At 42.1% G+C, this 17275-nt stretch overlaps 1 protein-coding gene across 4 annotated transcripts in view; it reads left to right on the top strand.

Annotated features, from left to right (window-relative positions):
• LOC109421719 (tumor necrosis factor alpha-induced protein 8-like protein) overlaps positions 1-17275 on the top strand; it is a 75921-nt gene that overhangs the window by 45414 nt on the left and 13232 nt on the right. The window contains exon 2 of one of the 4 annotated variants that reach the window (XM_029858107.2): positions 10190-10967. The exons of the other annotated variants lie outside the window; for them this stretch is intronic. Within the exon in view, the coding sequence (XP_029713967.1) occupies positions 10955-10967 (13 nt within the window). The 5' untranslated portion in view covers positions 10190-10954. The remainder of the gene's footprint in view (positions 1-10189; positions 10968-17275) is intronic. 4 annotated transcript variants of the gene reach the window in all.

Consider the following 17275-nt stretch of genomic DNA (forward strand, 5'->3'; position numbering starts at 1 on the left):
TGGTCATTCCCTCCCACCCAGTGCTTGAAAAGTAAATCGTTATTTTTTGTAACGAATCAATTTTTTTCTCTTTGATCAATGCTTTTCTATCCAAATCGGTAGCTATATGCTTTCATTGGCTAACATGCTTTTGAAGTAAGTGGGAGAGCAATAAAAATTAAACGATTTTATTTATTTTTGACTGCAACCCATTGAGCATGTAAATGAAGTCATAGAGGTTTTTTTCGGATACCTCCAGCAACTTTTTCCGATATTTCTCCAGGAATTCATCCTGAGATTCTACCAGAAACTCCTCTAAAGATTTCTCCAAGAGTTTCTTCCGTATTTCATCCAAAAGCGTATTCCGGCACTCCTGCAGGAGTTCCTTCTGGGATTCCTTAAGAAGCTCCTTCTGAGATTCTTTCAGGGCTTTATTTAGGAGTCCTGTAGAAGTTACCTCTCGGATTCTTCTGATAGTTTCTTCTGAGATTGAACAATACTTCATCTGAAATTTCCCCAGGAGCTCTATCCGGGGTTTCTCTACGATCTCTTTCCAGGATTCGTTTGAGATTCATTCTAGATTTACTCTAGAATTATCTTCCTGGATTCTTCCAGGAGTTTGGGTAATCATACGAGATTTCTTTCCGAGATCCCACCATAAATTCCATCTGAGATTTCTCTAGAAGTTCTTTCAGGGGGAAGTCCATTTGGCTGCTGGGGTAGAATAGCACTACGGACCACCTGTAGCAATAGGGAACTCCAAGCCTAAGTATTATGCTACCCGTGCTAATGGATGAATGGTTGAGGGGGTTTAAAATATGCTTGATCTTTAACGGAGCCCGTAGCGTAGATAGAACACTTTTTCGTGTTACGTCACGGCAGAAGCTCTACCAAACCGATCACTAGTGACTCCGGTTTGTCAAACTGCAATAAATGTGTTTTGGTATAAAGGATTGTAGTACAAAGTCCTTGCTTTTTTATTTCCTTGTTTGGTATTTATGTCACTGCTATTTATTCTGCATTGCTGATAGTTAAAAAATCGGAATATTCCTAGCCGAGACTACACTTGATGTAAGGAAAACTAACATGCTTAACGTACCATCTTACGTACAAGAGGCCTTAAGGGGTGATACACAAATTATGGAAAAAACGACATTTTTAACCCCCCTAAGTCATACTTTTTGTATTGGACCTTAATATTTTTTGTATGGGTCGTCACTTTCTGCAAACCCCTCTTCCTCCCTAAAAGCGTGACGTAATTTGTGCATGGCCCCTAAGTACTAATAACTCAAGGACTCACGTGAATTATTACCTTATTACCGAGCACATCTACCAATTTGAGAAAATCTTGTATCTAGCTATAGCCCCAAATTTTTCCTAGTTGTTCTGGGACTAAACTGAAAGCAAGATATGGATGGGGCTAGAGTTACATGTATAAATATCAGTAGAAAAGTGGGACCATCTCGGCAGGGTTTCTATTTTGGGCACTTTTCTGCTATAACTCAGTTAATATTGATTCAATTGACACAATTTTTGGAACGCGGTGAGATACCTATAATATCTAGTCGTGTACAAAATTTTAAGTCAATTGATTCGGAATTGTGACTGATTTATAGCGAAAAAGTGTCAAAAATACCAGCCACTGCTCAAGTGGCTCGGCACACTACTACCGCTTGTTTTTCCCAGAAATTAAATCGAATCAATGTGTTTGATTAGGGGCTCATTTTCAATGAGATTCTAATCCTTATGAAAGGCATATATAACGTTACCTTTTAATCACATTCGGTTTTTGGAATCTCTAAGGGAACAAAAAAGAACTGCCCAGAAAGCACAGCTTCATTGCCGGAGAAATACGGCATGCATTAAATACGGATATTGCCACAAATAGATCCAAATACTAAACACGGTAAAGGCTGGGTATGCTGCGCAATTCAGATCCCATTGTGATCCACTAGCCTCTGCCCAGCAACTCCTATCCCTACCTCCACGCGGTACCGGCCGGTAACTATGAGCAACCTTAGGGAAGATCGGGTAACCAACCCCGGTGGGAACTTTGGTCGTAGGCTGACAGGGAAGGGGGGGTTTGCTTCGGCAAACCTGAGCGTCTGTTCTCCAGGAGGAGCGGCTCACAACAGCGTCTGATCCCCATGTTAGGGGCGGCTGATCTACGTCCGAGTGCCAGGGAAGGACTCTAAGCTCAACTGTGCACTATGGTCCTCCGGAAAGTAGGGGGTTGGTGTCAGGCCCTACGAGCCAGCCGTAAAAAACCATTGTAACGGAAAATCAGCAACAGAATAATACGAACCGAGACCAACGGCAACGACCCCAGCGAACAAAAAGGACTTGCGATTGGAAACTCGGTACGTGGAACTGCCGATCTCTCAACTTCATTGGGAGCACCCGCATACTCGCCGATCTACTGAAGGACCGCGGGTTCGGCATCGTAGCGCTGCAGGAGGTGTGTTGGACAGGATCCATGGTGCGAACGTTTAGAGGTAATCATACCATCTACCAGAGCTGCGGCAACACACGCGAGCTGGGAACAGCTTTCATCGTGATGGGCGATATGCAGAGGCGCGTGATCGGTTGGTGGCCGATCGACGAAAGAATGTGCAGGTTGAGGATCAAGGGCCGATTCTTTAACTTCAGCATAATAAACGTGCACAGCCCACACACCGGAAGTACTGATGATGACAAGGACGCATTTTACGCGCAGCTCGAACGCGAGTACGACCGCTGCCCAAGCCACGACGTCAAGATCATCATAGGAGACTTGAACGCTCAGGTAGGCCAGGAGGAGGAATTCAGACCGACGATTGGTAAGTTCAGCGCCCACCAGCAAACGAACGAAAACGGCCTACGACTCATTGATTTCGCCGCCTCCAAAAATATGGCCATACGTAGCACCTTTTTCCAACACAGCCTCCCTTATCGTTACACCTGGAGATCACCACAGCAGACGGAATCTCAAATCGACCACGTTCTGATTGACGGACGGCACTTCTCCGACATTATCGACGTCAGGACCTATCGTGGCGCCAACATCGACTCCGACCACTATCTGGTGATGGTCAAACTGCGCCCAAAACTCTCCGTCATCAACAATGTACGGTACCGGCGACCGCCACGGTACAACCTAGAGCGACTGAAGCAACCGGATGTCGCCTCAGCATACGCGCAGAATCTCGAAGCCGCGTTGCCAGACGAGGGCGAGCTCGATGAGGCCCCTCTAGAGGACTGCTGGAGTACAGTGAAAGCAGCCATCAACGACGCAGCCGAGAGCACCATCGGGTACGTGGAACGGAATCGACGGAACGAATGGTTCGACGAAGAGTGCAGAACGGTTTTGGAGGAGAAGAACGCAGCGAGAGCGGTAATGCTGCAGCAAGGGACTCGACAGAACGTGGAACGTTACAAACAGAAGCGGAAACAGCAGACCCGCCTCTTTCGGGAGAAAAAGCGCCGCCTGGAAGAAGCGGAGTGTGAAGAAATGGAACTGCTGTGCCGTTCCCAAGAAACACGGAAGTTCTATCAGAAGCTCAACGCATCCCGCAACGGCTTCGTGCCGCGAGCCGAAATATGCAGGGATAAAGACGGAGGCCTCTTGACGGACGGACGTGAGGTGATCGAAAGGTGGAAGCAGCACTTCGATCAGCACCTGAACGGCGTGGAGAACGTAGGCACGGGAGCCCACGGCAACGGAAGGAACGACGACGCCAGTGCAGCGGAGGACGGAAATGAACCAACTCCCACGCTGAGGGAAGTTAAGGATGCCATTCACCAGCTCAAAACCAACAAAGCAGCTGGTAAGGATGGTATCGCAGCTGAACTCATCAAGATGGGCCCAGAAAAGTTGGCCACCTGTCTGCATCGGCTAACAGTCAGGATCTGGGAAACCGAACAGCTACCGGAGGAGTGGAAGGAAGGGGTAATCTGCCCCATTCACAAGAAAGGCGACCATTTGGAATGTGAGAACTTCAGGGCGATCACTATTTTGAATGCTGCCTACAAAGTGCTATCCCAGATCATCTTCCGTCGTCTGTCACCTAAAACAAATGAGTTCGTGGGAAGTTATCAAGCCGGCTTCATCGACGGCCGGTCGACAACGGACCAGATCTTTACCGTACGGCAAATCCTCCAGAAATGTCGTGAATACCAGGTCCCAACGCACCACCTGTTCATCGACTTCAAAGCGGCATACGATAGTATCGACCGCGCAGAGCTATGGAGAATCATGGACGAAAACGGCTTTCCTGGGAAGCTGACTAGACTGATTAAAGCAACGATGGACGGCGTGCAAAACTGCGTAAGAGTTTCGGGTGAACTATCTAGTTCATTCGTATCTCGCCGGGGACTGCGACAAGGTGACGGACTCTCATGTCTACTCTTCAACATCGCGCTGGAAGGTGTGATGCGACGAGCCGGGCTCAACAGCCGGGGAACGATTTTCACAAAATCCGGTCAATTTGTGTGCTTTGCGGACGACATGGACATTATCGCTAGAACATTTGGAACGGTGGCAGAACTGTACACCCGCCTGAAACGCGAAGCAGCAAGGGTCGGACTGGTGGTGAATGCCTCAAAAACAAAGTACATGCTGGTAGGCGGAACCGAACACGACCGGATCCGTCTGGGTAGTAATGTTACGATAGACGGGGATACTTTCGAGGTGGTGGAGGAATTCGTATACCTCGGATCCTTACTGACGGCTGACAACAACGTGAGCCGAGAAATTCGGAGGCGCATCATCAGCGGAAGTCGGGCCTACTACGGGCTCCAGAAGAAACTACGGTCGAAAAAGATTCACCCACGCACCAAATGCACCATGTACAAAACGCTAATAAGACCGGTAATCCTCTACGGGCACGAGACATGGACCATGCTCGAGGAGGACCTACAAGCACTTGGAGTTTTCGAGCGACGCGTGCTAAGAACGATCTTCGGCGGTGTGCAGGAGAACGGTGTGTGGCGGAGAAGGATGAACCACGAGCTCGCTGCACTTTACGGCGAACCCAGCATCCAGAAGGTGGCCAAAGCCGGAAGGATACGGTGGGCAGGGCATGTTGCAAGAATGCCGGACAACAACCCTGCAAAGCTGGTGTTTGCAACGGATCCGGTTGGCACAAGAAGGCGTGGAGCGCAGAGAGCACGATGGGCGGACCAGGTGGAGCGTGACTTGGCGAGCATTGGGCGCGACCGAGGATGGAGAGCGGCAGCCACAAACCGAGTATTGTGGCGTACTATTGTTGATTATGTCTTGTCTTAATGATGTTGAACAAATAAATGTATGTATGTAGATCCAAATACTTATCGCACTGGCTCACCCGACTAGAAAAAAGGGTTTCTTCTACGTTACGTCCGCGAACTCTCCAGTTGCTTTTAAAATGTATTATTTTTTCAGGGATAGACAGTAGGAGTTCCTTTAAAAATTCTATCTCAGAGCATCTATTGCAGGAAACCGAGAAAGAATTTCGATAAACTCAATGAACTTGTGTAGAAATTTTATATGGTACTCATGGAAGAAATCCTTACGAAACTCTTGGGGAAATTCCATAAAGAATTCTTTTTAAACAAATCCAGGAAGAATTCTATTAGGAAAATCTGGGAGAATTCCTGAATAAAGTTATGGAGACATTCCAAAAGGAACTCCTAGAAGAATCCCAGAAAGAGTTTAAAGTATTCCCTAGATTATAGATAAATGCCAGAAAAAAATCCTGGAGAAATCCCAGAAGAAACTTCTAGAGGAATCTTGCATGCAATTTTTGAAAGAATCACAAGAAATTGAAGTGAATCTTGAAAAAATCCTCGAAGGAATCCTTGAATGAATTTTGGGGTAAATTCTGAAGGAATCCCGTGAGAAATTCCTGAGCTATCCCGGAGAGAACCGCAGCTGGAATTCCAGAAGAAATGTCAGGTGAAATTCCGGGAGGAATTCCAATGTAAATTTAGAAGAAAATTCTGAAGATATGTAAGTAGAAGTTATGAGAGGAACGCGATGAGGAAGTACTGGAGGAATCTGAGACAGAACATCTGCAAGAATCCCAGAAAGAGCGCCAAGAGGAACTTCTTGAGGAATCCCAAATGGAGCCCCTGGAGGATTTTTAGAAGGTAATCATGAAGCTATCATAGAAAGCTTCTGGAGAAATCCTACAAAAAAACCTAGGAATCTCTGAAGAAATTTCTCTAGAAACAATTCCTAAAAAAATACAAGGAAACTCTGGTGGATTCCTAGAAGGAACTCCAGGATCTTTTTCATGTGACAGTCCCGAAGAGATTCCAAAAGGAACTCCTACAGGATTTGCAGAAAGAACTTCTTTTGGCATTCCATAAACTCCTGGAGGAATCCCAGAATTATAATTTCTCAAAAAGTGGCATTCTCCACTTTTTGAAATATCAGAAGGAACTTTTGGAGAGATCGCAGAATGGACTTCTGTAGGAAAAGCAGAAGGAATTTATGGATAAATCCCAGGGAGAACTCCTGTAGGCAATGATGCAAATTATCACCTCACTAGTGCTCATCACAACTCATCAACTGTATATTTATCGCGTGCGATTGAACTGTGCACTGATCAGCGATGACCAGCAGCAAAGAGGTGGCAAAACGAACATGATGTAAATCACAAACGATTTTGCAGACATCTGACTGTGCCGCCACACGCTCGCCCGAACAGCCGAACCATACCGAATAGGTTGGTTTGCGAAGCTACGGCACGAACGCTCGACACGCACACAGAAGCAACATTCGCATGTACCGATACCATACTAATAAAGCTTCCAGCCAACGATGCTTCGCGATAAGCTGTCGAAAAGCATCGAAAGCGATGAAAAGAGATGCTTGGCTAGAACGCAACGGCTCAACGGTGAAAAGGAAGAGTCAACTATGCTGATCAGTGTTGAGCCCGTTCGTATGCTACTCGTATGGGAGGTTGATTGAATAAAGCGAGGATGGGTGAAAACGTATTCGTTGTCGAAAGCAAATCGCATCATTTCGCGAATGTTTTCATCAAATAGCAAGCTTGCCTGTAGGACTCTTGTACCGACTTTTCGAACCCTCTAAGCAGAATACCCTCTTCGAATGAGTGTAATCAGTTTCGTACACCCAAAATAATATTCACTTTAGGTTTACGTGAAAGCATACATAGATTTTTTCCACTGTAGATTTCACGTAAAACTAACTTGGCGTTCCGGTAATGCAAAGCCAGCCAGATTCTAGTTCATTGTACACAGTTGTCAGATAATAAATACGTGGTTTTCCAGTTTATCATAAATAGCTGCCAGATTATCGTTACATGAAATTCAATAAATAACATTGGGTTTTTCTGATATCATTTATCATATAATGTAATATTTTTTGGTAATTTCATCCGGATTCTTAAACTTGATAAATAAACGCATTCAGTTATTGAGCATTTTATTAATAAAAAGAAAATAAAATATAGAAACACCCATTCGAATTACAAATGCTTCTCGTTTTTCTGCATGTAACTATCTAACACCGGACGCCACCGCTCCCGATGGCTCTTGAAGCGCACTTCCGTTGCGCATCAGTTAACCATTTTGGGATTTCTAAAAATATAATTATTGACTAATTAATTTATTTCAAAAACCAAATATTTTACGCACTAGAACTTACGTTTTGTTTTCTCCGCGAGCTGTTACGCGCAAAATAAATCTGGTACGATCAATCCGTACCCGTTCGCTCCAAGTGCTTCCAAATCCTGGGACAGCGTCAAGAGCTTATACAGTCTAATATTGCACTCTAGAATAATTGTTGTAATTATTTTAAAAGTACATTTACGATTAATTTCGATTACTTACGTTTAAAAATCTCCGAAAATTGTGAATAATGACCCGGTCTGCAAGGATGTCCGGCGCCATGTTGATTTTTGGTAGTTTTCACACAGGAAAGTCACATAAAGTCAACGTTGCTGAACTGCTACGTGACCAATCACGTAGCATGAATATGACAAAATGTTACTCGAAACGGAATATCACGTAGAGATTACGAATGAATTAGAGGCTTTCATCGGAATCCGATAAACTAGGAATAATGAAAGCAAATTTCAGTTCATGTGATGAATCACGTACATCTAACGGGAATATTTTTTTGCGTGTACCTTTTAATTCCGCCCTAATTGCTTATCCTTAGACATATACGCGTATTTCGACTACCACTTGTAATCTTCCTCAGTGTCAGTTATCCTGTGGATATCTGTCTAAGGATAAGCAATTAGGGCGGAATTAAAAGGTACGAAACTGATTACACTCATCCCTGTAGGACTGTCAGATGGAGTTCCTGAAAAAAAGAAGGAACCTCTGGAGGGTTCCTAGAAGGAATTCCTGAATCAAACTCAGAAAATACTTCTTTAGGAACCCTAGAAAGAACTCATGGATCAATCTCAGATGGCACTTCCAGAGGAATTCCAGAAGGAACTGCTTGAGGAATCCCAGAAGTAGAAGTTACCAAAAAAAAACAGGAATCTCAAAAGCAACTCCTAAAGGAATCCTAGAAGGAACTCCTGGATCAATCCCAGAAGACAACTCCGGAATCCCGGAAGCAACTTCTGGATGCTGACATTCTTTTGAAACTTTTGTAGGAAAAGCAGTACTTCTGCTTTCATGGAGGAATCCCATGATGAACTCCTGGGGAAACGCTAGAATGAATTCCTCGAAGAAATTTTGAAGGAATTCCTGGAGGAATACCATTCTGCAGCAGGCGTATTCGCTGGTTGTTTTCACTGACTCAGTAAGTTGACATTGTGAAACTCTTGTGTTATATTAGATTTTGAACTAACAATTTGAAATTCCTAAATTCTGTTCGATATTTGAAGATAATCAAAATCTTAGAAATATATCTTGATAGCGATCGTCTCTTAAAAACGCCTTCAAAACTAACTAAACTTCAATGTTTCGATAATCTCTTTAGTACTCCTGAAGTGAGTCATCAGGATTGGGAAAACAAAGAATCAGATTTTGAATAGAACAAGATAACAGGGTAAGGGCTAACAATCGAACTTGTAGTTAACTTGTCATTACCAATTTCTTGGGTGAAACTTTTTTTTTTCTTTATTAAAGTAGCTTTTTGCCCGAGGCGAGTTCGAAACATCAGTGAAACATCAAGACGACATCCAATTTCAATTTTGCATAAAAAAAATTAGAGGCACAGACAGGAAGACGTTCGGTATTAAGGATTTTTGTCGGCCAAATTTTCTGAAACTTGGTCGTATAATTCAGCTTAGTTGGGAAGGATTTGAGCTGAGGCCAACTTCATCAGCTTTCAACAAACCCAAACCAAAACCCCCCCTCCCCATGCCGAAAAGAACAAAACTACCGAAAATACACATTTTCCCTTGCATTTTCCCCTATAACGAATCTTCAAGAAACGATACAATTCGACGCTGATTCTTTATAAGGGCCTAACTGATATTTTCGATTTCTCTTCATCGATCCTCTCGTTGTGTTATTAACCCTAAAAGGGATACCTGGGGTCCATTGGACCCCAGGCGCCTTTCAGAGCTCGTCTTTGATGGAACACACTCATCGAGGTGACGAAACTGAGGCCATGAAGGTATCCCTTTTAGGGTTAAGGAAAGTGTATTAAGTTTTCCAAAGATTTTTTGGTTGAAATGCGACTACATCTTGCTCTAGAAACAAAAAGAATAATGATTGTGTTGGTTTTGATCAAGTTTAGCGAAAGAGAGAATCGACAAAGAGAAATCGATCAAGTCAGTTAGGCCCTTAAGAAAAATCATTGTCGAATTGCTTATCCTGGCTCTGTTCACTCACTAAACGAGGAAGACAATCAAAATCAGGCCGTTTTGTTGACGAATTTTGAAGATTAGTGATTTCAAAAACGCAAGTAGGGACTGAATGCAGCTGAGACCTTAAGGTTGAAAGATTCGTCATTGACATCACCGTCATCATTGAAATTTGGAAAGCAGTTTTCTCTTTCAAGGCATCAATGTTTACAACTCTATTCCATTCCCCATCTGGAATCCAGTGAATACATTTTCAAAACGAACATTTGTGTTTTGAACGAGAAAACTGCTTTCGAAATTTCAATGATGACGGTGATATCAATGACGAATCCTTCAACCTTAAGTTGATAATAATGTATCCTATTTTTGTTTAAGTCCTCATTAGCTTCTTAGTATGTTCTTGGTTTATTCTCTTATAATTTCCATTATTTCTTTGTTTCTTTTATTTTCAGAAATCATTCCCATCTTTTGTTTACACCTACCGCCAGTATTAATAGCTGATTTATGTTTTGTTTGTCGCACCATTTTGAACAAGAAAAGTATTTTCGTGTCGCAACAATCAAAAACAGAAAACCAATCAGACGACAGAACACGGAAAATCAGTTTTCAAACCAACCATCTCCCAGAACAGAATGGTGTGAGTCAGCGGTCACAAGTGATTGTGTTATAATTTTGATTGATTGAAAGTGAAGTGCTATTATTGTGAGAAACGGAAAACCGATAGGAAAACACCGGAGGAGCAGTCACCACAAAAAAAAAAAAGAGACACGGACAGATGGTAAGAGTGGGCCTCCGAAGGCCATGACCGGCAACAGCAAACAGCAACAGTGAGTGACGCCGGTCATCGTCTCGTCGCCGCCGGTACGTGGAATTGCGAAATAATAGCAAAAACATTCAATTAAGGGTACTGTTTCCCCAACCAACAAAGTGCGGTGTGTGACCTCGATTGAGGTGAAAACCAACCTTCCTCATTCCCAAAGATATCGAACCAAAGAAAAAAAAAAGGTACAATAGCAAGATACAAGACTGATACCGTCGTCATCGTCATCGCACAGATCGATCTACAAAGGTCGTTATTTCGAGACTCTGCCAAGTGCTCCTTTCTGCTATTCTCACCGACAACGGCTAACCGAACGGATCCAGTCTACATTACGGTCTACATATATCGAGGGGGAGCACGCTTCCGTTTATTTTAAGTTGATTGCTTCCAAGAGACAATGATTGATACAGGTATGTGTTCCGTTTTTTCTTCCTTACGTTTACATTTCCCTAATTTGAAATTTAATTTCTACATCATTGTTACCCGATACATCCCAGACATGCTTTACACTAAAAAAAAACGTCTACAGGGGATGGCCAAAATGTTTGGGATAGGCAACTTTTTCTTCTCTCACGAAAAAGTTCAACATGCTATAAATTTTCATAGAGCGCATCAAACAATCTCAAATTTTGACTGTTTGTCAACCTACTATATGAGCATCATTGGTACAAATTTGGGCTCGATTGATTAATATTTCGCAAAGTTAGAACTGTTCGCGTAAAACACTATTCTTTAGACAACTCATTTTTGAGCTGTCATATCTCGGAAACCAGTGAACCAAATTGAATGAAATTTTGAACGTACACTAACAATATGTAAATGCTTCACAAACTATTAAAACATAGGTACTTTTTAAACGTTGAAAAAAGTTATTGTTTATGCGTAAATAGAAGTTCGCAATAGAGTAGTTGCACTGTGATAGTTGGTAGCGATCTCTGTAAAGATTGTCGGCATAATCGATGCAGTTCCGATGCAGTGTAGCTGATACTATCCATTTATGTTTGTAGATGTAGACAACCTTTGTATTCAGCCCAGTATTGTCCCAAAATACTGCATTATTTGTTCTTCCAAAAATGTTTGTGACTGTGATCCCTATAAAACCGCCATAGAACCGTAGTTCGAGTAATAGTCCGATTAGTAGTCTAGAGTAGTCTATAGTAGTCATTAGTCGTCCATAATAGTCCTAGTTTAAGCGATACACAGGATGAAATATACGCGCGCGCAGTTAGAACAAACCGAGTTTGTACCATTCCGTAGTTATAATAAACTATCGCCAGTTCAGTTAAGTAATCGTTTCGTGTTGTGAATTTAACTACCTCAAAATACAGTCCATTTGAACTACAATGTCGTGTGTGTAAATCAGTTGTCTTGGTCACAGTGCTAGTTCTCGATTATTCCTCCATTCCTTCGGACCCGACAGTGATCATTCCATGAACGCTGATATGTGCGCCAACAGTTATCATAGATTGACACTTTTTGGATTTTTTCGAAAAAATGTAATTTTTTTACATCAATGTCAATAAATTTTCGTGTTGATATCCAAAGATTTTCCACTTCTGTTCTCAAATTATCTCTAATCAGATATATTAGAGCCTATTTAGATTGAAGGAAGAACACATTTAATAATTTTTGTGTGGTATTGTAAATTTGACTTATTTCCATCTATGGATAAAAATTTCAACCCGGTATAACTTAAATCGTCGTGAGAAAATATTTCATATTATAACGTCGTATTAAGTATCAATATATTGTTGATACATGTTAAAAAAATCTTTCAATTCGGTTCACTGGTTTCCGAGATATGACAGTTCAAAAATTAGTTGTTAAAAAATAGTATTTTACGCGAACAGTTCTAACTTTGCGAAATATTAATCAATCGTGCCCAGATTTGTACCAATGATGCACATATAATAGGTTGACAAACAGTCAAAATTTGAAATTTTTTGATGCACTCTATGAAAAACTACAGCATGTTGAATTTTTTTGTGGGAGAAAAAAAGTTGCCTATCCCAAACATTTTGGCCATCCCCTGTATTACGCTTCTAACTAACCTTCAAAGCTACCAGCATCCTTTTTGTTAGTCTTGTGACCACAAGAGTGTTATTCCAATAACTTTGACAAATAAATATAGTAATCAATCTATTGGTTTACAATATGATTATTTTTGAATTACCAATTTCTTAATTTGATCAAGCATTTTAAATGTTATTTTTACTAAAATAATGATCGTTCAAAGCCTTCGGAAATAAAAGATTGAAAAAGAGAGAAAAGATTGAGACGAGCAAACCGGGAAACCCTCGTTTGTGGTTCGCACCCGTTGACCATAGCGATGGGTAAGCGGTGAATCGTGGGTTTTTCACGCTTGCTTGCACTTAACGGCTTCGCGCGGCAAAAATGATTGGATTTAGATAGGTATTGGGCAATAAAATTGAAAATAAATATGGGAAAAACAAGGGTGAAAGGTATTCGGTGCACAGTGCTGAGTATTTTTGTAATTGCTTTACCAGTTGGTTAGAGAGTGCGGTTTCTGACGGGCCTGGTAGTGATCAGGTGATAAATAAATAAGTAAAACAAGTGACGCTAACGTCTAATTACTATATCTAGTGATGGTCAAACTGCGCTCAAAATTCTCCGCAATAAATAAAGTACGGTACCGACGGGTGCCACAATTTTCTCGAATGGTGGAGGTTGTTCCTCTGGAGCCGAACTACTGTTACCTGATCCTCTAAACAAACTAATCTCGAGGCAGCGCTGCCGGACAAGGACGGGCTTTATGAGGCCTCTCTTGATGACTGAAGTACAGCCGAGAGCCCGTCGGGTTCGTCCCGAGCAGAGGAAAATATCAAATTAATAACCACGAAATCACATAACCTGTTTTTATATCTTGTTTTGTTATTATTCAAATATCAAGACATAGCTTTTTAATAACAAATTTTGTTGAACAATCTAATTTTGTTATAATTTAGCAATTGATATACATTCACTCAGGTACATTTCAATAACATATTTTGATGAACTACAAGTTTTGTTATTGTTGTACTATTGATGAACTTATCAACAATAGTACAACAGTAACAAGTTTTGAAATCAAAGCAACAATTCGATAATAATTACCTGTCCTTTTGTTTTGTTTCATTTTTGTATACAGTCAGGACGGAAATTTCTGAACGAATCTTCTGAAAATTCCTTAAATAATTTTCGAATAAAACACTTAGAAGTTCTGGAGAAAGCCTTCGATACCCTGGACAAGTCTTCAAAAGAACTCCTGGCGCAATCTTCTTAGAAATTCCAAAAGTAATTCTTCTGAGCTATTATTAGAATTGTTGGCAAAATCTTTTGAAAAACTCCTGCAGAATTCTTCATGAAAAACTCCTGGATAAATTATCAAAGAAATTTTCAGAGACATCTAAAGATGAAATTCGGGACAAATAATGACGGGAAATTCGGAAGAAAACCTTGAAGGGATTCTGTTCATAATTCTGGAGGAATTTCTAGAGGAGTCTTTGTAAATCTGTGAATGATTTCGTGGAATTACTCTCAAAGAAATTTCTGGAAATTTTATTTATATTCTTTTAAAATGATTAATTCATTCTGATTCTGAATATGAATATAAGCTGCTAGTACACAGGGTCAAATATTTGTCCGAAAAGAAACCAATGCTCAAACATCTTGTTTGACTCGATCAAATTTTCATTAGTGTCAAACTGATGTTGTTTCTTGAGTTCTTTCCTTGTCAAATATTTGACCCTGTGTACTACTGGCCATAGTATTTTTCGATCATTTGTTACTCATGTTATTGGTGGGTTTGTGAGACATAGTGAATAACTTTATATAATAAGTATCATAATTAATTTAGTTACGATTTTGATACCATAACAAATTTTGCTTTCCGATTACTATCAATAACATATTAATATCTAAATTTGTTATTGGAATATTTTCCAAATTCACTGTTATTAAGTTGTTATTGAAACTGACAAAACAAGTTATTAAAATGGTTTTCCAAGAACATTTTTTTGTTATGATATTTGTTATTTTGCCGCTTATGACAGACAAGTTTATAACATAATATGTTATGTTAATAACATAAAAATCATCGATTCTATTATTTAGTTATTTTACCCAAATAACACAGCTCCTTATGCTGTTGTTATTCCCTTCTGCTCGAGGTGGCACATGCTTGAAGGAACGATTTGGTTTACCATGGAGTGTAGAGATATTTCAGAGGAGAATACTGCCTATGATCGCATATCAGTCCCATATTTGCTGGGTTTCCTATTCATATGGAACAGTTATGCGATCATAGGCAGAATAATGCAGCGCAGAAGGTCATGCTGTAGCATGAAACCCCGCAGAACGTAGAACGATAAAAGCAGAAACATACCAGTCTTTTTTAGAAGAAAAAACTCCGCCTAGAAGAAGCGGAATACGGAGAAATGGAACTAATGTGCTGTTCTCAAGAAACGCGGAAGTTCCCACAGAAGCTCTTACCTTACCTTACCGATCAGACTAAAGCCTGGGTGGCCTCTACTGTACATAGTAGCCGTCTCCATTCAACTCGGTCCAGGGCTGTTTGTCTCCAGTTCCGCACTCTGCGTAGGGTCCGCAGATCGTCCTCCACTTGGTCGACCCACCTAGCTCGCTGTGCTCCACGTCTTCTTGTACCGGTCGGATGGCTCTCGAGCACAATTTTAGTCGGGTTGCTATCCGACATCCTGATGACGTGACCCGCCCACCGTAGCCTCCCGATTTTCGCGGTATGGACGATGGTTGGTTCTCTTAGCAGCTGATGCAGCTCGTGGTTCATTCGTCTTCTCCAAGTCCCGTCTTCCATCTGCACTCCGCCGTAGATGGCAAACACCTTCCGTTCGAAAACTCCAAAAGTGCATTGGTCCTCTGAACGTAGGGTCTATGCTTCGTACCCATAGAGGACTACCGGTCTAATCAGCATTTTGTAGATAGTTAACTTCGTGTGACGGCGAACTTTGTTCGATCGTAGAGTTCTGCGGAGTCCAAAATAAGCACGATTTCCTGCCACAATGCGCCTCTGAATTTCTCTGCTGGTGTCGTTGTCGGCGGTCACCAGTGAGCCCAAGTACACGAATTCTTCAACCGCCTCGATTTCATCACCGTCGATAGAAATTCGGGGTGGCGGGCGTGAGGATTCCTCCCTGGAGCCCTTTGCCATCATGTACTTTGTATTCCGACATATTAATGACTAATCCGATTGGCCTGGCTTCACTCTTTAGTCGGATGTACGTTTCCGCCATCGTCTCAAATTTACGTGCTATAATATCAATATCATCAGCGAAAGCAAGCAGCTGAATTTACTTCGTCGCCTTGATCAATTGTATCAGTTTATCCGGGAATCCGTATTCGTGCATAATTTGCCATAGCGTTCGATTGTACCATATGCCGATTTGAAATCGATGAACAAGTGATGTGTGGGCACGTTGTATTCGCGGCATTTCTGCAACACCTGGCGGATGCAAACATCTGGTCCGTTGTAGCGCGTTCACCTATGAATCCAGCCTGATATTGCCCCACGAACTCTCTTGCAATCGGTGATAGACGGCGGCATAAAATTTGAGAGAGTATCTTGTAGGCAGCGCTCATAGTGAGATCGCGCGGTAGTTCCCGCAATCCAACTTGTCGCCCTTTTTGTAGGTGGGACACACGATACCTTCCATCCATTCCTCCGGTAATACTTCCTCCTCCCAAATCTTGGTAATGATCCAGTGTAGTGCTCTCACCAGTGCTTCTCCACCGTATTTCAGTATCTCGCTTGGTAGTTGATCTGCTCTCCAGCGTCTTTGTTGTTTTTCAACCGGCGAACCTCCTCCTCAATCTCTTGGAGGTTAGGGGCTGGAAATCTTTCGCCCTGCGCACGTATTATTAGATCTGTTACCACGCCACTTTCGATGCCTGCAACGTCGCCATTGAGGTGCTCAGCGTAATGCTGCCGCCACCTCTTGACCACCTCACGCTCGATCGTGAGAATATTCCCGTGATTATCTCGGCACATATCGGCTTGTGGCACAAAGCCTCTGTGCGAGCGGTTCAGCTTCTCGTAGAACTTTCGTGTGTCCTTAGCGTGGTACATTCCATCGCTTCGCGTTCTCGCTCTTCCTACTGGCGCTTCTTCATCCGCAAGACTGAGTTCTGCCTGTTCCGCGCCTGTCTATAACGTGCCTCATTCGCTCTCGTACGGTGCTGCAGCATTCTCGCCTATGCTGCATTTTTCTCGTTTTTCAACTGTTCAACTACCGTCGTACCAGTCGTTTCTGTGATTCGGAGTCGCGGAGCCTATAGTGCTGTAGCCGTGGTACTACCTATGGCGGATCGGATGTCCCTCCAGCCATCTTCAAGTGTAGCTGCGCCAAGCTGCTCTTCCGTTGGTAGTGCTAACAACTGCGCGTAGTCTTGAACCACTTCAACGTTACGCAGCTGCTCTATGTTGACACAGAAGCTCGATGTTGACCACAGGAGCTCTACTCAAGGATGTTTTCGATCACCTGGCAATCGTTTGACTCATTTGTCCATGACTCAGTTCAGAAGCCTAATATTGAAATGTTGTGTTCGGCAAAGTTGTAGATTGGTGTGTTTTTCCTATAATTTTCACCAAAAACGCCAAATTATAACTCTAATATTTACGACGTAAAATTGTTAGTACCACCTACTCTACTAAAAGATCGGCTTTTTCGATCGTTTAGTTTGA

The sequence above is a fragment of the Aedes albopictus genome, chromosome 3 (genome assembly GCF_035046485.1).
Source record: "Aedes albopictus strain Foshan chromosome 3, AalbF5, whole genome shotgun sequence".
Taxonomy (NCBI): Eukaryota; Metazoa; Arthropoda; class Insecta; order Diptera; family Culicidae; genus Aedes; species Aedes albopictus.